The sequence below is a fragment of the Poecilia mexicana genome, unplaced genomic scaffold (genome assembly GCF_051168715.1).
Source record: "Poecilia mexicana isolate PSO_F unplaced genomic scaffold, ASM5116871v1 scaffold_5, whole genome shotgun sequence".
NCBI classification, from domain to species: domain Eukaryota; kingdom Metazoa; phylum Chordata; class Actinopteri; order Cyprinodontiformes; family Poeciliidae; genus Poecilia; species Poecilia mexicana.
In genome coordinates, this window is record NW_028263374.1 from 21,910,448 (window position 1) to 21,936,270 (window position 25,823).

The window sequence follows — 25,823 nt, forward strand, 5'->3', positions numbered from 1 at the left end:
ATAACTGTGTGACTGTGAGTCAAAACTAGAGATTTGGGTTTAATCTGGATTAATGATGAGGAAGAGCCCCCACTGGGTTACAGTTTATGACTTAATGATAGCAGAGCCCCCTGAGGGGCTCTCTCGTCTTCTTCTTCTCTTTGTAAGTGTGTGAAATTAATAGAGAAGATGGTAGAGAAGAGGGCAATGTGTGTACTCAATCTGTGCTTGTGTTTAAATGGGTGTTTGTACAACTAAGCATTTCATGAGAGCAGTGGCCTGCCGAGAAAAGATTGGCTAAATGTACAAGGTTCAACTATTTACCGTCAGAAGGCTTTAAGAAAAAGAACTGGAGGAGTGTCATTGAAATGAATTTGAGACTGTGGCCTCATAGCCGTCTCCAGGGTCACCTCCAGTCTGATTAAATGTGCTACATTGTGGATGGAGGGATTTTTCCCTCTGACTGTGACTGGCAGGAGTAAAACTAGCTCCTGGTAAAGGATGCCAAATTATCTGACACAGTTGAGGGAAGAAATCTGCGCTGCGGCTCTGCAGGTGCTCCGATTTGGAGTAGCTGCTTCGAGCCGAGCTCCCGAATCTGCACAGGGATAATGAAATGTTGTGTTTCTGTCAGTGTGGGAGGCCACAGGCTTCATGCTGTGTGCTGTTGACTCAACTAGAACAAGTTAATTTATTGCTGTCATTTCTGCTCGCTGTTACACTGTTGTGTGGTTGGTATTTCCACCTATCACAGCAGGGATCAGCAGCTCCAACTTTAGCATCCACCTGGGATTTTAAACTGGATAAAGCAGGAAGATGTAAAAAGCACTCCATGTTTTCATAGCCATCAAAAATTTTATCAACAAGTATAAGGAAACTGATGAAAGCTTTTCAGCATATATGTATTTTTAAATAGAACAGTCTTTTAATGCAATTTTACAAAACGTTTTTTGGGTCTCTACCAGCATAGTACATCTAGATGACTTGCTACAGTTCTTCCCTTAGATTTAGGCCTGAACTTTGACTTGGCCATTGCAACACACAAATAATGCATTGGTCTAAACCAGTGGTCCTCAATCTTAGTTTTCAGGGTCCAATATTCCTTGGTAGAGTGTTCAAGTAACAGCAATAGTCAAATCCCAATAAAATACGTGGAAATTAAATTGTAGCTCGAATGATAACGTGTGGCAGGACATACTTTTATGAAAATAGGGTATGTCTTTTCCTATATTTATATATGAGTAGCTCTCGTCTATAGGGCGAAGAACAGATGTTGGACATTAATTAACTATAGATCACTGAGCAATTTTTGAAATATCAAATTATTTCCTTGTGTTTCCAGTCTTTAGAATTTTATTTTCCTTTTACTTTGTGTGAAAATGTGTTGATGTTTTAAAAATGACTTTTCTTTCTTTCTTTTTATTTTTTACAGATAGCACCTTTAATGTTTGATGTTAATTCTTAATCCGTGCTGTACATTAAGCAGAGGGATCAGCCTGTCAGTGTTTGTGTTTTCACCCCCCATGCAGACACCATGTTCAGAAAACAGCAGGAGGCAGCTGCTGAGAGCCCTGAAACAACAGCCTGACGGCACTTCTGTCAGTCAGCTGCAGGAACGTCTCACCACATTTGTACAAGCACGCTTGAATTCCTTGGATTGAGAAAAGACTGGCAGCCAGGGAGAAGATCAAAGCGTGGAAACATTTCTGTCTGCTGGGTTCACCTGTCAGAGGACCTAAAGACATCAATCACACGCAGCTTCAGAGGAGGGTGGTCTGCAGGGAGCTCTGTGCTGCAGTCTTGACTTCAAAAAAAAAAAAAAAAAAAATTGGCGGTTCGTTCTGTCAAGATAAAATATTCAGCACTGCCGGAATCAGACTTTAACGTCAGGAAGCTTTTTCCGCTCACTGAGATCATTCGATAAGATTGTATTTGCAATAAATCATAAATGGCAGGCAAAATATCAACACTGTTCCAGCAAACAATGCAGAAACACTTTTTATTAATGCAGCTCAGCAATAAAGATGGACGATTTGAACCCTGACTTTAATTAAACTAAGACATATAAAACCAGTTTTACTGCTGTTAAAACCACCTTCAGACTTACTGTATTACTCCAGATGTTTTTACCCTACAATAATCTCATCAAAGCTACTTAAATTCTGTTTTATCAATTACTTCATTACTGCAAGTAATTGAAAAGTTAAACATTGTTTTGGTAGAGAAAAAAAGACACTGTTAGCCAATGAAAGTGGCATCTTTGCTTTATTTTTTGTCTTGTAACATCTCTGCTTTTCATCTTCTCATGAGCCAGGGTTATGAGAAGATAACCCTGGCTGATGAGAATCTTATGTTTGTGCTGTTGCGCTTTTTATACATTAGCAGACTAGCAGAGTGTGAGACTAATGGTGCTTCACTGCAGAGCAGCCAGATGTTAAATCCCAAATAATTCTCCCAGGATTTAACTCTTGCATTTATCTCCCGGACAAATCTGTCCCTACTTTGTGGCTTTAAGACATAGTCTTTCATTTCTAAATGTCTGTGGGGGTGTTCATGTGCGACTACACATGACCTCTGGTTTCTGCACAGTTTTAGCCTGGCTGCTGAGCGTGCACATATGAAGTGGTCTCGTGTTTCTTGTGGGAACCTGCAGAAAGCTGCGCTGGGCGACGGTTGTGGACTTTTAGCTGCCGCCGATTATAAAAAGTGAAACGTGAGCGCATTCCTGAGGGCCAATACAGAGCCCTGCGGCTGCACAGCTGAGGGTTTATTGAAAGATGAGCACTGAGCAGGAAATTAGCCTGCAGTGGGATCCAACCGTGCATGTTCAAACACCACAGTCCCTTATCAGCTTCCTTTACTAATACAGAGATCCTTTGTTTTCCTGCAAACATTACACATTTTAACCAGGCTTTGAACCCAAGAAGATTCTGAGTCAAGCCATGACCCTGTCTTAATGCTTCGCAAAGCTGCAGACCTTCAGACTTTTAAAGTTGCGTTCAGGAATTATATGTGCCCCAGATTTGTGAAAGGGAGTACAGAGTTGTGAGTTTGTGGGAGTGTGACAGCTGACAATCTGGGCCCTCGGAGAGGAGGGAGGGAGGGAGGAGCAGGAGGAGGATGTGGTCAGAGAGCGTCCACTGCTGGGATCCCTGGGGAAACTGAGCCATAGGAGACGAGTGTACATTCACAGCTGCTGTGGAGAGCACAGAAACACACATGGAGATTATAATTATCCCAATCCACATGAAGCCGGTGTCTTTATTTTTTATTTTTTTATTTAAAATGCTCATTGACCTGTTAGCAGAGTTATATAAATCACTTAAATCTTCCAGGAAACAGAGGGAAAACTGGGAAATCTTTTTATAACACCACATGCGGTTTATAAACTCTATTTGAATGTGTTTGGCTGTAAGGATGGATAGTAATCAAACAATTTTAATGTGTCACAATTCCTCTTTATTAAAATAAGCGTTAACAGTTTATTTGACGGGGTGTGCATAAGACTGACTTGATACTATCATGAGCATGACATAACACCTGTCATGAACATAAAGAAGTCTTTATGAATGTTTATGACAGTTGTCATGAAGTGCCATTCGGTAAATAATGACACTTTTAATGCAAAGTTGCTCTAAAAGTTGCATTAAAAGTCCATTAAAAGTGCCAACTTTGCATGATTTCATAAATTATGATAATCTAATGCAAAGTTGGCATTTTTAATGGACTTTCAATGCAAGTTTTAGAGGAACTTTGCATTAAAAGTGTCATTATTTACCGAATGACACTTCATGAAAACTGTCATGAACATTCATAAAGACTTCTTTATGTTCATGACAGGTGTTATGTCATGTTTCTTCCACTCGAGTGTTTGATGGTTATAATCCTATGAAGATAGTCATACATATCTCACACAAAAACATAACTGTCTGAGAAAAAACAAGTAAAAATAGTAAATTGCCCAAATTGTAATATATATATATATTTTTACAAAAAAAAAAAAATAAACAAATGGACTGTAAATGTTCTGGAAGAACCCATAATAAATTACTCTGCAGATGAAATTAAACCCAGGAAGTTAGGCTTTTCTGTTCTAATCTCATGATCTTAGCATTTGCCATGTCTTGTTTTGACAAAGTGCTCAGCGTAGAAATATAAACTGACTGTTGTGGTTTGATGTGTATCTCGTAAAAAGCATCTTCGGGATTGGATGTCATGACGTGGCTGTGATGAACTGCCAGACTGCAGAGTTCATGTTGCTGTTTTATTTATTAAAGTCACTGATGGGGTTGTGGGACAGATTTAGAATCAGTTTAGTGCACAGTTGATGCTCGGCCTGTGACTGACATGCTGGCTTTTACTCGCGATGAGCCTGTTAGTCACGCAGCAGCGCCGTTCTGCAGAGCGGACGCAGGCTAAGAGCTGCAGATAGCAGGAGATATGTCAGGATTTCACATTAGTTACTTGGAAATGTGAGCTTTCCCAGGATAGATCACAAAAATATGCACATATTTTTTGAACTGATGTGCAGAAAGAACCTTTGCAAAACTTGAATTAAATATTAACTCTAGGGTATTAATCAGGGGAACACCCAAGATCTTCATTAGAACTCTGTAAACGTTATAGAGATTCTCAGCTCAGGGAGGAGAATTTGTAGCTTTGTTTTTCACAAATGTGGCCTTTATGGCAAAATATCATAAATAAATTCATTGTTGAAAGAGAATATTAAGGAATCCTATTTGCATTTTGGCACAGAGCATGTTTAACATGCATAATGGTGAAACAAGGTAGTGGCAGAATCATTTGTGTGGAAGTACTTTTGGTCACAAGGGACAGAGAAGTTGGTCAGAGTTTACGAGAAGATTGAGCTAAAGACATGGCAATACTTTTTCAAGAAACTGTAAAAATTGTAAATATAAACTGTGTGAAAACAGTAAATTTACTGTATGATTTAATATTTTTATACCTTAGTCTTGAAAATATTTTTTTTCTGCAGGTGTTTGATGTAATATGTATTGTTCTTGCATTGACTGCAGCTTTAAATTTGAACGTAAAACTTTTACCACACTTAAATTTATGTCATGCTGATCTCATTCATTGTGTTGTCCCAACCCAAACCTGGCAGTTATGTTTTGTCAACATGAGCAACATTGTTGAACTCCAGCCATGCATAACAAAATAATGATTGACTGTAAAACTGAAAAGACATTTAAAAAGCCATTATGTCTTGGCTTCTGTATGGAATTGTAACATGTAATTAAACAAATGTTAGTTTATATAACTTCTTTCCTGATTGTCATAATATTAAAAGACACGGGAAAAACAAACAATATAACTTTTTTATCTTGGCGTTTTTGTATATGCAGTAAAGGTGTGAAATTGCTGAAAATACCTCAGAAGAGAGCATAGGTTACTTTTAAGTTTTGCTGTCATAATTCTATCTAAGCAAAAAAGTAAAAACACAGAGAAATATTTATTTCTGTAAAGCAGATTTAATTTAAGAAAGTCAGAGACAGATTTACAGCACACAGGACACATAAACACTATAAACGGTTCGCAGAACCCCGGTGAAAAATACCAACAATATCACAAAAAAATTACACGGAAGAACATTTTTACCAAGAAGAAACAAATGTTCCAATTACAAAGACAAACTGAGTGATTTAACAGTTCACACTGCTGTGTCTTGTTTTAGCTAAATCTGTATGTGTCTGTGTGAGTGTTGGACCCTCTGAATGAGCAGAATGTATTGACCTGAATACTGAGACAATACGCCATATGGATCTTCTGGCCAAGACACTCAAAAGACCTCTTAGGCCTAATCCCTGCTGGCTGAAATGGTTTGTCTGTTACCCCATTTAAGACACACAGAAATAAAATATTCTTCTTCTACAATAAGTGAAGAATGTCAGATTGTCCTTGCATAACAGTGGTCCTCCATTATCAGCAGAGTGTTGTGAGTGAGAGTGGGCAGTGTGGTCTGTAATCCTGAGGGGGGTTGTGAAAAAAGCTGTTGATGCTATTTATGAAAAGTAATATCTGTAAATCCGAGTACTGTGGCATTCTTTACATGCAATGTTGTGACCGTATTTTAAATACTCATATCTGCACAGAATAATGAAAATCATGCAATGGCATATTACAGTAAGTGCTTCTTATTGCCGCTGTTTGTTTGGTGACAGCTATGTACAAATATCTATACATCAGGTACGTTGACCTCAAATCGCTTGAATGGCTGCTGGTCATTTTTTCCAACCATCTATTATTTCATCTCTGTTACAGTTCAGCATGTGTGCAACATGTAACACCACCATTATAATCCCGATCATTCATAAAGCTTTGGGATTAAACAAGCTTGTTCTGCAACTTTTTCAAGCCACAGACATGATTTCAGTAACAGCTGGGTACCAGATGGCCGCCGGTTAGGCAGTGTTCACAATTGGCTGTGCCATCTTTCACCTCCTCCCCCTTACTGTGAGACAACGCTGTCAGCAAAACTGAAAAGAAAAGTGATTCTGTCCATTATGAAATTAAGCTCAGCAGTATTTATTTAGTGCAGACTTTGAATTGAACATGCATCATATTGTGTCTGTCTGAGCAAAGTTAGATCCAAGGAAGAGTTTACTAACATATATTTGAGACTGATTGAAGAGTGGCAGTGTCTACTTGTATTTTTTCAGTTTTTAATTCCTGAGCAGAGTGAACGAGGCTGGTCCAGTTAAACCTGACTTTCCAAAGCCTTTTTGGAAACAAAAGGAAGCTCAGGACTCTTTAGTGGCAGTGCAATCAGTCGAAGCTGTAAACAGCTTCACATATGGAAACTGTAGCAATGCAATTTGACTCCTGGTGGTTGCTGTATATAGATGCAGAGAAGTAATGTGAGTCATGTCGGAGAGTGTAACAATGAAAAAAATGTCTGTTGTAGCTTTTATAAAGTTTCTGGTGACATTCTGAGAAGGATGTTTATGTCAAAAGTACCATCTTCTGGGACAACCAGACAATCCGTGTGCACACGTGTGAAGAGATCTGAAAAATACAAAACTTAAGCATAAATCCTGAAAAAGACTCAGACACACTGCAGCACATTTTCAGTCACTCGTAGAACACAAGGTTCTCAGATTGTCATACAAAATGTTCGAGACTCACTGTTGGACCTGATAATCTCTGAGTTGCAAGAGGGACATATGCTGGAGGTGTTGGAAGTGTACCAGATCATTTCTGAAAGATGTAATTATACCCCAGCCTCTTATTCATCCGTCCATTCACTCCTTCCATCAGAGCCGCTCGTACCCCCAGCACCTGTCTCCTAGTCAGTCTGGCAACATTGGCAGCCTTTTGGCTCGAGACTCACTGTTAGACCCACACAGCTGTGTTATAGTCAAACAAGGGTTGCCTTTTCTCCAGACCCATCTCTGGCTGCCTCCTGTCTAGATAAATGCCTGGGAATGGTTGCTGGTAGAACTGGGGGAAGGGCTGGTACTGTTGCTGTTTTCTTTCGGCTTCGGCTAGATGCAGACAGGGCCTCCCTTTGCCCTGCTGTCCGTTTGCCCAGAAGGGCAGATAAAAGCTGCCTTTTGACGCCTTAGGAGCCGCTTTTTTAGGCCTTTTGAAAAGGTCACCCTCAGACAGCTCTGGAGCCATCCAGCCAGGCCTCTCTTTGAGGAGTTTGTCCCTGTCGGGCCGAACGCTGCGCAGGAACTTCTTGAAGATGTTTGTGGTAAGCGAGAACTTCTTGCAGATTTCCTGCGAGCGGCTGAGGCGAAGAGGGTGGGCTGGTGTGTCGGGTCTATCCTCTCCTCCTTCTGTTGTCCTTTCCTCTCTTCTCTTCCTCCTTGCCTTGTGTTCTCCGTCCTCTCTCTCCACCTCAGGCAGGTCAAGCCAGTTGCCTACAAGGTCTGCAAATACATTGTCGCCAAGCACCAGGGGCTGACGGTTGCGGCTGCGGCTCATGAGCGATGATGTCCAGTCGCTGGCATCGTCTGCGCTGTCCTGGGAGTAGTCACTGTCCAAAGAAGGTCCCTCTTTGGAGAGGCTGTACAGGATCCCAGGCAGATCCACCACCTGAGCATGACGAGGAGCCTGGGAATGAGGGTATTGCTCTGGTGGTGGGTTTCCCACCATTGGTCCATAGAAGTCTACCTGAGGGGCAGTGTAGCCAGACCACCTTTTGGGTATTGACTCAATGTTGTTTTCACTTCTTGTGCTTGTACCACTTCTTTGACTTTCGCTCTCACTCTCACTCTCCAGACTGGAAGCTGAAGAAGAGAAGAATCCCATGCTGCTTCTGTTTCTTGATGAAGTCTGATCATCCCTACTTAGGGAGTTTCTGCTGTCCAAGGACAGCCTAAGACTTGGCACCGGACTGGTGCTGGGTTCCTCTGGCATGGTTGGTCTTTGGACGGACTCGTGCTTTTCACTTAGTCCCAAAGCTGATGCAGCTGATAGCTGAGCGGTAGTTGAAGCAGGATGTGGGATTCCCCGGTTAATCGGGCGTCCTGAAATGTCTAGGCTTTCCAGCGCTGTCTGGACCTGAAGGAGCTTGAGTTCTTGGAGAGCTCCCATCATTGAATTCATCTGAGCGTGGAGGCCATCTCCAGCTTCTCTCATAGACAGCTGCAAGAAAAGAGAGCAAAGAAGAAATAACGATGAGAGGTTAAAAACAGCAAAGACTTTGCTTCAACGTTTAGTAGCTACAGAGCCTTGGCATAGGATTTCTACCTCTTTAACCATTTCTCATTTTGTCACATTACAATGACAAACCTTAGCACCAATTCACACATAAGCCATGGTCATCTGTGGCAATCTTTTCTTTGACAGGGAAGCTGTGGGTCGATGGTAGATGGTCTGAGCAAACTCCTGGTTTTCTCAAGTAAGTAAGAATCTGTCAGATATTTAATACTAGTGTATAGAGGTACAACAACTCTAAACATACAGCTAGAGCTTTATTTTATAATAGTGATGGTGTCCTAGCACTATTACAGGATACTTTATATTGGACATTAAAGTTTATTGTTGTAATGTGACAAAATCTGAAAAGGTTCAAGGCATGTAAATATTTTGACTATCTTACAGAGTAAAAACCGAGGTAAGAAAAATAAAAACATGCTCTGATTTTAATCAATAAACATAAAAAAAGTTGTTAGACATTATAAACAGGCTTATTAAATACTAAGAGTACAAGGTTTTGAAACCATCAGATCAACCCAGTGCTCCTCATTTCTAGTTAAAATGTGTGGTCATGTGACCTAGTTTTGGATGATGATATCCCATATGGCCTCCGTATGAGAGGACCCAACCAGTGACAGCTGCAAAACGCAGCAGTTTCTTTGTTCTTCCTCAATTTCTTTATCTTCATTTTCTTTTTCTCTCCTTCCATCTGTTTGACCACATATTCGCTTGCTAATTTGAGCCACCTTTGTTCCCTCTAATCCTGCACTAATAATATACTTTTATCCTGCTCTCTCTCTCTTCCTGCTCTCATGTGCTTCTGCCATGTGACTTGGACTAACCGTCTTCTCCTGAAGGCAGATAAAAAAAACCCAGAGGCAACACTCTGACCTGTGTCTTAACTTGCAAGCATGAGATTCTACAAACTTCCTCAGCGAGTTTGAATTTTCCCTTAAACTGTTGACACAACAGGTTTATATTAACATTGTGAACATGCATGCACTGCTGAAAGTAGCAACTTGATGATGACTCAGCCTGCAGGTAAGCATGCCCCACTTATTAAAAATAATAAAACGTTGGTGGGAAGAAGAAGGTAAGAATGCAAAGAATTGCAACAACATGCCAAACTGTGTGGGAAAAGTCAATGTGAAACTTCTGAAGCATGCCTACAAACTGTCATCCGCATCAACCAAACTGCCAAAGTAATTACTATGACTGACAGATATGGGAGATAAGTAGCTATTGTGAATGCAAGTAACTGAACATATTCTAAACTTAAGCTTAGAAAACCCCGCCTTACCTCACCAGACAGCAGATACAGATAGCCCTGTCAGCCTACACCTCTGCCAGTCAGTCAGTGTTGCTCACCCATTCAAACTGATCAGTCTGCCCCCATATATAGTCATCCCCATCCAAAACAGAGACACCGTTGGGCTTCTCAGCCAATCAGCTCTGCCTGTCTAGACTATAATCCCCATTCAGAGGGCGATGGAAGTGGTGATCAGTCAGGCAGAAATGGATTGATAATGAGATGGGGTGGAAGAGCGACAGCAAGTGAGAGGGGTGGTGAGAGTCAGCCGGGTGATCAGCAACAGAGAGAGGTGGGGCTGATGGGAAAGGATTCCTCACCATATGCTTGGATGTTCAAGGGAAAACTGTTGATGGATTCAATTATGGATGACACCATAAGAACACCAGGGGATGCGGTAGGGGGTTAATATGGGAACAACAACACCAGGCTGCTATATACAGAGTGGAAAGAAAGAGAAAAACCTAAAGGACATGGAGAGGGGGAGAGGCGGTCGGTGACATAGCTTCTAATTTAATGGGAAAATGGCTTAAAAAAGTAAAAAAAAAGAAAAGAACTGTCATAAAGTTGCCTCATCCATAAGTTAGCTGGTTTTCTAACTGTAGATCTGTAATCTTACATTCGTCTTGCAAAATGACAACAAAAACGAGGTTAGATTTAAAAAATATCGACATTTCATTTTAATTTTCAACATAGAGCAAAGATTTCTTGCTTTCTCACAACTCATGTGTGTTTATTCTTCTGGGTTCAAAAAATGCTGCCACACACTTTGCTAATTTTACCAGCAAGTTGACTGCAACTGAGTTCATTATTTACGAACATTATGAATATTATCAATTTAAAATAGCTTTGTGAAAAAGAGCAGAGAGAAAAGAAGCCTGTACCAGAAAAGTTAGAAAAATTACTATCATTACAATCATTGTTATGTGCATTTTAAAAACTGTAATAAGCATGTAAATCTTCTTGTTTTTTAACCTCAGCTTGACACTTAAACAATGTAAAGACCCGGATTAAACACTCTGCCTGCCCTCTGGCATATGACACATGAGTGGGTGCATGAAACACCTCGAAGATCAGATAATAAGGCCATTAATGCACATGCTGAGAATAAAAGCCTTCCAGCTTCCTGCTGGCTCTCTGAATTAGGCAGTAAAGGTACATGTAATTAGCACAATCAGGCTGTCTCTTGTCTCCCTGCCTTCTACATATGGCTGACTTATTTGCCATATTGTCTGTGTCCTGGGAGAGGCAGAGAATCAGCAGATAATCATGGTTTACTTTACTCCACATCAAACATCAACAAGACGAAACACAAGATGACAGAAGCAGCTCTGTTACGTTGGATCAGAGGCAGAAACGAGCCTTTAGTAAAGTTTATATAGGGAGCAGGGATTACTGCACTCTGAGCTGCCGGTGAAACCACTTCAATTTATTAAATCTGTTTTGGAAATATTATCTCAAAAGCCAACTGTTCTCAGGCAGTCTAAAATAACCTCACCTGTTTGGAAGTGCAATCTGGAACACTCCATACAGCCATAGCATTATCCCCAAAATGCAAGCATTACCTACAAAAACACAGCCATTGTTTACTGGCAACTCTATTCTCAGGGAATATTAATGATTCATGCTGAACTCTGGGGAACAAATAAAAAAATAAGCCCCATTATGCTGACTAACTCTGGGCGCTCCTCTGCTGCCATTTCAGAGCTGAACTTTCTGGCCCAAATATGTCAGACTTTTCAACCTGCATTCTTATATTTGCTCAAGAGGCTAAAAAGGCAACTTTAGAATAATGTCCTGCAGCAGTTTCTAGTTTTGGCATGAATGTCACAGACATTTTCAGAAGCCCTTATGATTACAATGTGTGAATCAGCTAAGGGGCCTATTAGGAACAAGACATAGAAGACCTGACACAACCTACAGAAACTGCTGTAGTAGAAAAAGACGCAGAAATATGTCAAAGCTTATTAAATAAGAGAAGTGGAATGAAATTGGGCTGCAGGAAATCTCACCCAGAAATGCCTGCATCATTAAGACAGTCTTGCAAAGTTTAGCTAAGCCTTCTTTATGTGCTTAAGCCTCCAAGTATTTCAGTGATTTAATCCATCAAGCATATATTTCAATGAGAAGATCTCTTTTTAGAAGCCCAGTCAAGCCAGTCAACCCCCACGTTTTTCTTCTGGCTGCAGTGGAGTCGACCAAGCGCACATAATTGCCAATCAAGAGCAGAATGCTTCAGTGTTTAAGGACAAAGGCCGCCAGAGTTAAATTAGTGCAGAATGAAAGCTTATTAAGAACTTCTGAGCCATTTTATCTAAGAAAACAGTGTAATCTTTATTGTTTTTTGGTAAGAAGTTGGAATATGTGTACAGATGCATCAAATTCCTGCATGTGGTAAGAATGCAGGAAGTAGAAACAAAGCAATACTCTTCCTCTCATACTGAGCTCCAAACATGCTCAAGCTTGTCCCATTTCATTGAACTCTGTGTCTTCTCTTAAACCAGAATGACTGCATGAAAATTCACTGTTAGTGGAAAACAGAATGAAAAATAAACAGAATTCTTGTTTTTGGCTTCGAAATAGAGACTTTTTACTGCTGTTGCCTGGTATTGGCTGGAGGTTGGGTAAACAGAGGAGACCCTCCAGAGGCCGAGGTCATCAGCCCCAAATAGGTCTTCCTGTTTGCAAGGAGCTGACCAGCAACCACATATTTAATGTTCTCAACCCTCCCTCCAGACCCAACCAAAATTTAAAAAATGAATGGTGAGGCTGTGTGGGTCACAAACAGGAATGGACTGTCCGTCTGCGGGATACAGAGAAGGTCTCTGTGGCTGTGGAGGGGCCTGAGGTTATGATGATGAAGCACAGCGGCAGAGCTGAACAGCATTCAGTGAAATAAAATAAATGACTGTGCTCAGGATAATGAATGCCTTTTTGGTGATGAAGGCTTTTAGAGTGACTCTGGTCAAAATGCCCTCAGGGGCCATCAGTCAGGACAGAAACAAGCATGAATCATTTGAGCAACAGAACATCGGACATAAATGTCTCTTTCACGATGTCATGACAAATTTTTGTTAGGAATAGATGGTGTTTAACGCTCACTCCTGCAGGGAGTGAGCGTTGAACAAAGAATCTTTTTTATTTTAAATATCTACTTCTTGTAGTTTCAAAAAGATTTTAACCAGTGTCTGGCACAGATGCTCAATTAGAAGAGTTAAATCTGGGGAGTTCAAACCCAATCGGCATTTTCACATGCATCAAAGAGCCTGGGTATTGCTGCTTCTACACTTTTTCCTTCCTTGGGCCAATTTTATAGATACTTCACTTTTAGAAATGCTCTGCAGTCATCTATTTATCCCAGCTTCATTCTTGTCAGAGTCCTTACTCTTTCTCATTTTTCTTGCTTCTAGCACATCAAGTTTGAGGGCAAGATGTTAAATTGGTGCCAGATACGTCCCACCTTTTAACAGGTGCCTAATCATAAACAAAGCTGAAACCTTAGCTATTACTCGGTTTGATCCCATTCATTTACCTGATGTCAAAATAGTAGTTGCAGCCAAGTATCACAGAAAATCACAGAGGAGGAAAATCTGAAAAGCTCTGTAAGTGAAACATAAATACAATCTCAGCAGCCATTGCAGAGTCTGTTTTTGTCTTAGTAGGTGCTGATTATGCATCATATTAATCTTACTCTGCACTAATATAATCAATTACATATTTGATATTCAATTTAAGTTCAGTTGTTACCTTTAAAAACAAACCAGAAACATTCATGTTGATGTAACTCAACTCAATGTTTATCTGGGGATCTGTCCACAGTAACTGGGACACAGGCTCATCCTGATGCATTTTTAAAATGTGCCTTTCTTAAAGCAGTGAACACCTCCACTCTACCTGGCTAGAAATGAACCAAAGGAAGGCTAGAGAGTCACAACAACTATCCCTTTAAAATAAATCAGTTCAGACCCAATCTAAAATTGCATCTAGAACCTGCCGCCCAACACTTAGACTCTGTGATGGTGTTCTCAGAAACAGGGAGGTGGTTTAACGACTTGTTTCCTGTGAGAGCTCGTTTATAGCATCAGAAGTGATGCTGCTGCTGTGGGAGGCTGGCGATGATTAGGATCCGTATCATCCTCTTTGGCAGATAATATGTGGGGAGCAGGGACAGAGTGGGACTCTATCTGTTGTCTTTCTTGGCTGCAAATCTTCACTGGAAGCATCAGTCCCTACGTAGACCTTTGATGGCGCTTCAGTTGACGTCAGCGGTGTGTGTGTGTGGGCTGTAAAATTCCTCAGCCCCCCTCTCACATCAAAAGGAGTGCAAAATCACAGAAGCACTTTCTGAAGAGCATGGATGTGACTGCTGATGACTTTCAGCTTCACTTTTCCAGACGTTAGGAAGCTATTACTGCTGTTCAATTTGTACTAAATGGGCCAGCGTACCAAAAAAAGATATTCACAAATACACAAAGTGTTTGATGTTTGTTATTTTGTATCATAATACAAATACATTTGTAACACTCCTTTAAAATCAAATGAAGAGAAAAATCCAGGAGATGAACCATCGTCATGCTCAGAGAAGTTGACGATGTTTTACTTTGGATATAGAGGCAGGAGGTTGTGTGCCTGCAGAGATTTTCATGGGTAAAACAAATACTCAGAAAAGAACATGTAAAGGATTTCAGGCCAGAGTAACCAGAGTAGAAATGTAAGGCAGTGAGAAAACAAATGCCGTTCATTCGGCCAATGTAACATTTTTGCTCAGTAGACTGCTGTAGGCATTTCTTTTTCAGTGTGATTGATCTTTATCAGCTTATGAGTGAGTAATCGTTGGTGAAAATACTTTCACTAACAAAGTATTTTGCAGCAGTGGAGGGAAGTATGGTTCACTGCAAATGGTAGCAAGGCCTAAGGGGAGCACCACAGGCACTTCAAAAAAGTTACAAGTTCTCTATGGCTCATTTGTAAGTGCAGTCAGTGGGAAAGAGGCATCCTGCTGTGCCGTGTACAGTAATAGCACTGTAGGAAATAAGTGCCGTTTACTGCACTTGGTGACTTTGAAGATTTATTTTTTTTAAACTAATCTGGACTTTACTGGATTATCTTTAAGTTAAATCTCAAAATATGTAAACTGGTCACATTTGAACTAGATGCTACTTCGAAAAGGGATGATTTAGAATATAATTTATTAAACTGTGTCAAAAACACAAAGATAGAACAATTTAAGTTTTTTTTAGCACAAGGACCACCTTAGAGTGAGACAAGTCTAAAACTCTTTATAAACCTTGAATTACCATTTCAAACTACAAATACTTTAGTCACTCCACGACTTTACTGATTCAGTTGATTTTTCCATTCATATTTATTGTTGCTTTCCGTGATCATGCAGCACTTCCAACTTAATAGCTGAACAATTTTAGATTTTCTGCAGGCCAGTACTAAGCAGTATGGCGATGCAAACATGTACAAGGAATACTGCACTAAACCTCAATGACATCAGAAACCACAAGAAATGAAAGAAGGACGAACTGGACTTAATTATGCACCATGTGTGGCCACAGCAGCAGCATAATTACCCACTCGACTCCCTCAAGAAAAAGAGCTGAACTGTGGCACGTCTTGGGTACGGCCATTCAAGTTTGTGAGCCATGAAAAAAAAACAGGTTATGTACGCTGGCCCGCAGTGATAAACATGCTTTGTTACAGGCTTGTGGCTCCGTCTCAAACACAATGATCACCCAGGCAAACCTCGCAGCTGCCACCGAGAGCTGGGCCAATTTTAGCCGAGGGGAAGGAAAGGCAGAACAGGAGCCACGAGGGAGGAACAAAACAAACGGGCTTAGAGTTAAACCACTACCTTGCTTTGTGAAATGTTTTCTGATTCAACGCCCAAACGTGGCGAAGGTGAGACTTTCCAGAAGGTTCGACAGGTTTTCTGCTGGTGTTTCTCTTAGATTAATGACTTTGTGTTTGTTGGCTTTGTGTTGAATTCCAGTGATAGTTGGCTTAGAAATTCCCCTCCGGTATGACAGGAAAAAAAGATGATAATGACTATAAATCTACCTCAGCAGTCCTGATAGTGGAAAGCTGTGATTTGTGTTTCTGTGTCTTCAGTAGTGTTGTTAGACAGGTGTAAACCCCACGTTTAGACAACATGAGTCAAAAATATGTCAGTGTTTGTATTTTTTTATCTTTGAGTAGGCAGGAAGGGCTTATGCTTTATTTTTTTAATGACTCTTTGTCTGCTATAAGAATCATGATTCATGCATGCGTTTGAAAATGTCTCACTGCTGTCTGCACAATGAATAAGAGCCTAGTTAAAAGAACAAAGTGATGCTGACAGACTTTTCTCAAGAAGAAAGAAGAGCGACGACGACACATTCCTGACAAGAAAATGGATTTGTAGGAAAAAGGTTGTTGGCAGCTTGACTGAGTTAAGAAGTTAGGACAAAAAATAGCCATAAACCCTGTCGGTGTTAGGGTCAGATGTCTGAGGATGACCTGACTCTGACCTACACAGACTGGTACTGCTGACCCTTTACAACATTAAAGTGCTTTTATCTAAAGCTAAAGCTGTGAGTTTCACAGGGTTCAGCAGGACTTTAAATGCCATTCTCACATTTTAATCTGGTATTTGAAACTGCAGACTTTACTATGCTCACTTTACAGCATGGCAGAATAGATCAATGTACCTGCTCAACAATGGAAAAAAAAATTGCTTATTAATAGTGGCTTTGGTCTATGCTGAATTTATTAAACATAATTACTGAGTTTAGAAACACAATGGACTTCTTGTTCTTAAGGAAGTGTCAAAATGATTTTAATAACAGTATTTTATGATTAATAAATTAATTGTGTCTGTTTACAACTAAAACTATACAAAATAAATGAATGTTCAGGTATGTATCATTAAATTTAAAAGGTATTTGTCCATGTTTTGGTATGTTTGACACCTTGATTAACCTTTGATATGTTTGTCTTTACACATTTTTGCTATTTCCATTCATTTTCACACAATATGCCTGTACAGGAGGATTTTATAGTCAGTCACTCAATAAAATCTGCTATATTTCTATACGTATATAACTTTTATCAATTAACACTACATGATCACCTGAACTGTATGGTTTTGTATTGTTATGTGGACAGAAATGAACTGAACACAGGTTGCTGTGCAGCCTGTTCCAGCTTAAAATAAAAACTCTGCCTTGAGAATATTACAGCAATTTCTTGGATTCTGCTTAATGTTTTCCAGGATGGATATATCACTCCCTGCTGCTTTCTGCTGACAACATCTCATCCCCTCCCCGCATTAAAAAGAGAGTATAAAGGGAGAGTCAGTAATGAGCTGAAACTAATTGACCATTCAGTCTGATTAACAGGGTGCTTCCTTAAATTGTGCAACCCCCTTATTGAGAAATAAACTGCATTGTCTTCCTCAGCATTAGAAATGATACTCTTGTATTGCAGTGCAATCAAATGAAGCTGTTTTGCAAGAACGAGAAAATAATCAAGCTGAGAGGCGTATCATTTAGTGGTGAATTTTGCCCAAATCAAAAACTGCTTTCTGGTTTCATGCCTTGTCAGGAACCAGCGTGCTTCAGATGTGTCCCTAACCTTCTCAGGTAAACAGGGAATCTTCAAAAACATGCAGGCAGTGGATCCAGATGGATCAGGATGAGGTAACACTGGTTTAACTGGCAATGAATTTGCAATGACTTGCTAAAATGTGTCAAATAAATGCATAATGCTTTAATATTGCATAACAGTGGTGCAGTGCAATAATTCACTATCCATGTGAGCTGTAAGTCTGTTATCAGATTTTTTGACGTGTATTTTGCAGTCAGAGCACAGATTCCTTCTCGTTCGAGTATTAGATGGAGACCAGTCGCTGTGGAGGAAACACTCCCAAACCTGGCATAGACACCCCTTATTTTCTGAACAACAGATTGCACCCCACATGGTCTGCTTACTGGGGGACACTGCCTCGGTTTTTAACCGGCATCTGCTCTCTGTTCTTCTCGTTTGATCCTCTGCACGCCACGACACTTTTTTTCCACAATGTTACCGAACTGGGATGCGACAGCAATGACACAACACGTCACTCTGGCATCAGCGCCACCTCAAGTGCCACTTCACAGACGTAGGACTAATTTGGAGCCGCCAGTCCTGAAGATTAAACTTAAAAAAAAAACAAAAAAAAAACAACATAAAAAAACACACACAGCCATCCAAGGATTTTCAGGAGGCTGGTGGCCGACCCAAGAGGAGAGAAAGAGAGAGAAAAAAAAAAAATCTGTCTTTGCTTTGAAGTGGATTCCAAATGAAATCTGTGCCAGTTAATGCTCCTTTGAATCTGACTCCACAGCACATCCCTGCCAGATGATTCTGGACGCAAGGGTTCCCCTCACAGATTTTTATATCAAAACGAGGAAAGAGTTAGCAAAACTCGAGCTGAGATCAAACACGTCCGATCGCCAGTGGACAGATGTTAACATATTGAATAATGGAGTCTAATAAATTCAAATCAGGACATGAGGTTGTGATGAAACTCAACACGACTGCCAGTTGTACTCACACCTCTGAACTCGCAGGAAATCAATCACATTTACTACAACATGTGTGAACAGCATGAAAGATATTTTAAACGTTCAAGAATTTATAAACCCTTGCAGGGTAAAAACGACTCCTGCTGACTGGGAAGAAGGGGCAACACTGAGCTCATTAGGGCTTGAAACATCTGCCCAGATGTGCAGACAATGAGCGGGGATGTGTGCACATGTCTCTGATGTTCTCACTGCCTTAAGCATGCAGGTTAATGCATTCATAAAGCTTACATGAAATAGGTGCACATGCTAAATCAAATAAAAACAATAGCAGCCAAAGAAACATAAGAGTTTGATATACTGTTTCAGGATCTGCAACAAGGCACAAATATTTAATCTCAAATTATGATTTAAAGACAAATTATTAAACTGTCACGTCTTCTTAATGACATGTAAGTTAAAATAGCTCAGTTGTGGAAAAAAAAACGAAAAAGAGAAACACCAGAGGTGTATTAACCAGAACCTACCAGTTCCTGCTTGAGTCTTCTCAGACACGCGTCCATGTTTCTGGATTCCGGTTTGGAGTTCTGCTCTTCCATTTGACTTATTTTTGTTATTTTTAATTTCAAAGTGTCAGATAAAATGCTTCACCAGCTCGAACATGACTGAGAGGAGCTATTTCCCTGTGCAGAGATATTTGAAATCAGCAGCGGACTGTCTGGAATAAAAGAGAAAAAAATGCGCAAATCCTGCTGAGGAATGCGCGTAATGACGCGATGGCCGCTGATGACGAAAATGTGTTTACTCCAAAAAATGATAATGAGGTCCGTCCGTGTTATGGCTGCGATGGTCCGTTCCTCCTCTCCCGCTGTAAAGCTGATGGTCTCCCTCTGCCAATCTCTGTGTATCTCCTGTTTCTGTTTCTCCTCCTCCTCCTTCTCTCATATTTTACCATTCAAGACAGCCGCTTACGTTACCCATCCGGTTCCCTCCAATGAGAAAGCCTCTGAGAGCAGAGCGAATCTCATTCAAACCAGGATGAACCAGAAATCCATCATTTATCACTGGCGAGCAGATTTATCCGCTGTAGCTTATACAGATTTTAGGGAGCTTTGAGTAGAAAAATCAAAACCTCTGGAAATATTTCAGTCAAATATGATATAAATATAAAGATGCTATGTAATTATAGATTTACAGAGTCTGCTGACTCTGTTGGTGTAGGAAATTAAAGGAGGATGTTTCCATAATAACTGTGCCATAAAAGGAGCTATAGGGACAGTTTCCTGGCCACCTTCTCTGCAGACTCTAAAGGGAAACACCTGATCCTGGAGCTTTTGTTTCACTGGCTTGGATTTGAGATTTTATTGGCGGGGAAGAAAGAATTGTATATGCAAGACAGGCAGTCTGGAAGATGTTTATATTCCTCCAGTCAGCTGAAAAGATTGCATGGGCAGCATATTAATTATTCCCTATTAAACATCTCAAGGAGATGTTTAATAGGGACCTGTCTGGTTTACCCTGAAAAATGCTGACAGGGAAAAAATGCCTAAATAATCTAACCAGGTAAAATACACTGCCATGCAAACATTAAAAGCCTCTTTTCGTCTGAAACCCAAGGTAACACTGGAGGAGCAGCAGAGATTCACAGCTCAGGTGGGTGAATTTAATAATGATTCTACGAATCTCTCCTTCATTTTGGAAAAGTGGCAAGAGGAAAACAATTACCTTGAGAAATTCAATTTACAGTCTAAAACAAATCAAGCAGGGCAGACAGCATAGTCATTTTTATACAGAACATAGTCAAGTTATATGGGTCTGACATACTATTCTAAATGTCATATTTACATTTGCTGTAAGTGGAAAAGCCTCACAATTAACAGAAATAAATGCTTTCAAGCAATCTCAATGTAATTAATCTATAGAATGTGTTTCATGTAGTGACAAAGTTCCTGACATAATTCATTGAATGGGTCTGTGCATGTGGAAGAAAGTGCTCTGGCCAAAACAGAGCAGTATTGAACTTCCTATATTGTGAAACACAATGTGTGGCACAAACTCAAGTCAACACATCACCCTCCAAACAACATCCCTGTTGTGAAACATGGTGGTTGTTGCATCATGCTGAGGGGATGCTATTCTTTAGCAAGGAAGGAGAATATGGTAAGATCTCATAGGAAGATGGATGCAGCTAAACACAGGATAATCCTGGAAGAAAACCTGTGAAAGGGTTTTCTTCCTGCAGAATAATGACACATTTATTATCATTAATCTCTTCATTGTCATTATATTAATTAAAGTATATTTATTTTTAAGCAAAGCTCAGCGAAAGTCTAAACCTAAATCCAAATGGGAATTGGATGAAGAAGTTACGTTTCTAGGTGTGTAAAGCAGGGAGAGACATTTCTCAAAAGATTTGTGCTGAAATTACAGCGACGTAGTTCTGTAGTATTGACACCAGGAGGCTAGATAACTTTTCAGATCTACATATGTATTTTTTATTTTTTTTTACATTATTAAATATATTCTGGGTGTGAATCACAATTCACACTAAATATTATATAAAGTTTACTCTGCCCCTCATTTCTTATCTTATTTTTCAGTTTTGTCAAAGAATTCACTCTTGGCTGCATGGAGTGTCTGTTTTATGTGCTGAATGACGTTTCACAGGTGAACTAAAGAGTGAGGGATACTCTCAGCTTTCAGCCGTCCTGTACTGATTTTTGTCATCTGGAAGTTTTAAAATTCAGCCCAACCATCCAGATGGACCGACCAATAAAGACGTCCTGAACCTGCTGCGCAGATGGGGAATAAACACAACAGCTTTAACTGGTTTTGATTCTGTCAGCCATCATAAAACTTTAAAAGTTTTAAGCTGACATTTTTCTCTTCATTAAACTGTATCCACGTCATTTTATTTGTGGTTAGCAACTTTTTACAATCACTAGGCCATCCTAATGACACTTATTAGGACATTACAAACAGATAAAGAGATCACTAAAGTTTAAACAAAGTGGTGACCCTTTTAGAGAGAGGGTGCAGAAACGAGCAGCAAGCTTTCTTGAAAAATAAAAGTAGTTTATAGAGGAAAGACGTGTGCTCTATGCAGGTGAATAGAACGAGATTGTGATCAGCACATAACCTACTTACTGCAAAGCTGCAGGAAAGCACAGTCTTCCAGAAACAGGAAGCATTTTTTTCACTTTATTTATTCTACTTTGAACCCAATTCCTTCAGGAAATATTACAAGAGAAAGACATGAACAATGTTTACAACATATATCAGATAACAATTTTCTTCTAAACAACTAATTTCCCTTTTCCCCTGAGCTAAAAAGGGTCAGAAATAAACTCTGTTGATGAAGCAATATTGAGTAAGTGTTTATTTAAGCAAAGGTCTTGAACTATAATGGTACTCAGGTAATCAAATATTCAACGTCTGTTAGTTGAATGACACAGAAAACTGAAGTATTTTTGATTTCTTGTTCATCAAAGGTCTTTTCTCCCATTTGCAGATTGAATTTGGTTAACCACTGACGAATGTTTATAATATAAAACTCTGAATAAATGGTTCTGACTGGTATTAAAAGTTCATCCCCTTCAAAAATAAAGGCTGGAGGTGTTAAAGCTGAGGTCAGACTTGATGTTTTCTTTAAGTCAACACTGAGATGGTGACACATCTCAGTGCTGACTCTTCAGGCAAGTTTCACTGTGATTCACAGGATAGATTCAGCCTAACTGAGACCCCAACCTGCAGCTGTTTCTTGTCCAGGATCTTTCCCCTTTGCTTCCTCCCAGCTGTCAGCATGTCCACCGCCCTGGATAAGGAAACATGCTTTCAGATCGCTCAGCGTTGATACCGGGACAGAGTGAGCAGCAGCACCAACTGTCTGACTTGAGATGACTTTGTAATCCTTATTGTGACTCATTCAGAGTAAGAGTTTTGTGTTCAGGCCAAAACGGGATTAAGAAGTGACAAAGCTTCATTATACTTTACAGTGAAACCATACTGTTGGAGGAGTCTGCATTCTTTAAGTCATTATACCTTTGTACACCCACACACATCCTGTGTGTTTTGGCATTAAGCAAAACTAAAGAAGTAATTTAAAACCAGTAGCTACTCGTTTCTTCACTGTTAATGCAATTGGGTATGAGCTCTGAGTATAATGCATTTAGCTAAAGTAAATCACTGCATGCTGATTAACTGATCAGTTTGAGAAGTTCAATTTGAGATTCTTCAATATATTCTGTGTTATGTCATTTCTTTTCACTTCACACATTTTAGAGAGAAGCCATAATAAAGCGTATCCTCTATGAACAGGATGACGTATGATCATACTTTGAACATGACTATCAAATACTGAATTGAGGTAATGTCTGACTTATTGACTGATTGACTTATTTTACCAGGGATAAAACCACACTACAGAGAAAAGGTTGAGGTCTTTTTAGCTTTGAGGGCTGACCGGCTTTTTTAGAGACGTTTGTAGTGAAAGGGTTTGTAATTGTGATTATTTGTGTGATACATGTAACTTTTCAATTTTTTTATTACTAATTCCCAGAATTCCTTCTGATTGATTATTGCATTGTCATATACTCTTCTGAAATTGAGAATAGCAATTGCGACGTTTTCAGATTTAACTCTGTAGAGTCAGGTATTAGTTGTTTATTCCAATCAGTCAACAATCTGAATCTCAACAATATGAATGGTTCTTTCTACCAAAGCTGTTATTGTGCTGCCATCTAAAGGTTTATTTTACTCACTACAGATCTCACAATAAACCAATTGTTCCATTTTTTTAGCATGAACTTACTTAATTTTATATCCAGTCTTTAAAGCTGGTTACATGTCTGTCCCTCTTATAACCCTTATAGAAGTGCCAGTTTCCAATGATTATGTCAAAAGACAGATGTTTGCTGGAAGAAAATATGGTTTTATAATTTTATCTCGAATAAATTCTAATATAACTTGAGACAGAACAGTCAAATAATAAATAACAAATATATTTAGACCATTCAAAATAAAACACATAAAGATCAAAACAAATTACATTCCATATTTTCTTCCAGTTGCCAAACTTATTTTTACATTATGTGTATATAATGACAGATTATACAGCAAATGCCTAAAACAGAAGACCATATTTTCTCTATCTAATGTGCTCCTTGAGCTGCTTCTCCTTGGCAATAAAACGGATTTGATTAAAGCAGCTTGATATGTGCGTGTTTGTCTCTCAGCTGACCTAACTGTGTTTGAGTCATCTCCTCCTGCGTGCGATGACGTCTGCCAGACAGCCACTAATAACAGGGTTCGGGCTGCACAGAGATCATCGGAGTCACACATGTGGTTGAGAGAGAGCGTAGTCAATGCACCTGGTTCAAAACATGAAAGAGTTTCAGAAACATAACGTGCTTCGGACCTGGTGCATCATATCAACCAGGTACGAGTTACTGCAGTTACATTTTTCTTCTGTTTGTAAGTTCATCTGCTCTGTTTCCGGAGAGTGTTAGTCATTCTTAATGTGTAAAAAGCTTTCAAATAAACTAAAGTCCTCATCCAGCTTTTTTTGAGACAGTTATGATCATTTTTAAACTTTCTCAGTAGGGCTTAAATGAGTTTATATTTCTGCCTACTTCATTTTCAAACAAATAATTATCAGAAAATGTATAATATGGTATTTAAATTGTGAATGTGAGTCATTTTGGATGCAGGTGAGCTGGTAAGGGGGATTTGGAACAGCTGTGGAGGAAAGCAAAACCGGGAGAGGGGAGAGAAAGTGAATAATCAGCACACAGGAATCTGAACTAAACACAAAGGAACATGCTGACAAAGACATTTGAACAGGACCTCTCCTAGAATAGATTAGCTGGATTTATTGATTGCATTTACATATATGCATTTACATATATATATATATATATATATATATATATATATATATATATATATATATATATATATATATATATATATATATATATATATATATATATATATATATATATATATATATATAAAATTCACCAAAAACTGTTCTGTAATCTGGAACGTTCGCTATGCTGAGCTCCAGTTAGCCGCATTATCTCACTGCGCGAGAGGCAACTGCGTCATGCGTCACGGGCAAAAGGTCAAAGGTAACAAGGTGACCGGAAGGCTTATTATGTTGTACAAAAAAATAAATAAATAAAATGATTTTAGTACATATTATGTGTCAGAAGAGGGTTTTGAAAAATAATAATACCAACAAACCAAAAAAAGGGCACTTTGGGTCAAGGAGGAAAAAGGGCAGGTGCTCAAGCACCCCCAGCCCCTCCCCTCTGCACGTGCCTGCATATATGACAGTGAAACACTATATCAAGCTCTGTGAACTGCTGAAAGAATGTGACAGGCGAAGAAGATTGAGGTTTGAGTTCTGTGACAGATTTTAATTTTTCTCTGGCACTTCAAAGCTGTTATAACAAACAATCAAACAAACAAACAAACAGACACAATCTTGTATGCACACCAAAAGGACAGAAAAGTTAAGTTTGAAAGGAAAAATTGTAAGAAAAACACAAACAGGAGTGCCAAGACTTTTAAAAAGTGACCAAGTGATGCGTTTAAAGGTTAATCTATCAGAGAAGGAAGAATATTATTAGTCACTTTAACATGAGGACGGCACTTTTCCCTTAAACTGTTGAAAGTGATGCAAGATGTTACAAAAAGCCTTAATATGAAGATTTTGTTCCAGTTGTGATTGTTTATAAATGTCATGTCTCAACTGACCCTTAATATTTTAAATGTTAACAGTGTCAAAAAAAAAAAAACATATTTAAAGGACTTTTAATATTGTTCAAAGTGGCAGAAGAACTTTGGGTAACACTTTATTTGAAGGGGGTTGAATAAGACTGACATGACACTGTCATAAACATGACATAACACCTGTCATGAACATGAATAAGCCTTCATGAATATTTATGACTGTTGTCATAAAGCATCATTCGGTTGACATTAACCAAGAAATCATGACTGTTTAAACTTTACCTTTAATAACATAAAGTTACCTAATTTTTAAAGTGCAATCATTAATACTTTTATAACAAATTTATATCAATAATGATTTCTTGGTTAATGTCAAGTTGTCATAACAAAGACATTTTGAATAATGTCAACTTTGTATTAAAAGTGTCATAATTTACCAAATGACGCTTTATGACAACAGTCATAAATATTCATGAAGGCTTATTCATGTTCATGACAGGTGTTATGTCATGTTTATGAAAGTGTCATGACAGTCTTATTCAACCCCCTTCAAATAAAGTGTTACCGAACTTTGCTTTGTT

General features: G+C 39.2%; 1 protein-coding gene across 2 annotated transcripts; it reads right to left on the reverse strand.

The window, feature by feature from the left end:
- Nucleotides 1-5,451: 5,451 nt before the first annotated feature.
- On the reverse strand, nt 5,452-19,471 carry inka2 (inka box actin regulator 2). 2 transcript variants are annotated; one of them, XR_015762882.1, is made up of 3 exons: nt 19,032-19,471; nt 7,126-8,592; nt 5,452-7,005 (listed from the first exon to the last, which is right to left on the reverse strand). XR_015762882.1 is itself a non-coding variant. In XM_014970712.2 (2 exons), exons 1-2 carry the CDS (start codon nt 19,101-19,103, stop codon nt 7,333-7,335), a joined length of 1,332 nt encoding a protein of 443 aa, XP_014826198.1. In that variant the 5' UTR covers nt 19,104-19,471; the 3' UTR covers nt 5,452-7,332. The 2 variants fall into 2 exon arrangements, 1 of the variants encoding a protein (XP_014826198.1); XM_014970712.2 differs by having other exon boundaries at nt 5,452-8,592.
- Nucleotides 19,472-25,823: the final 6,352 nt, after the last annotated feature.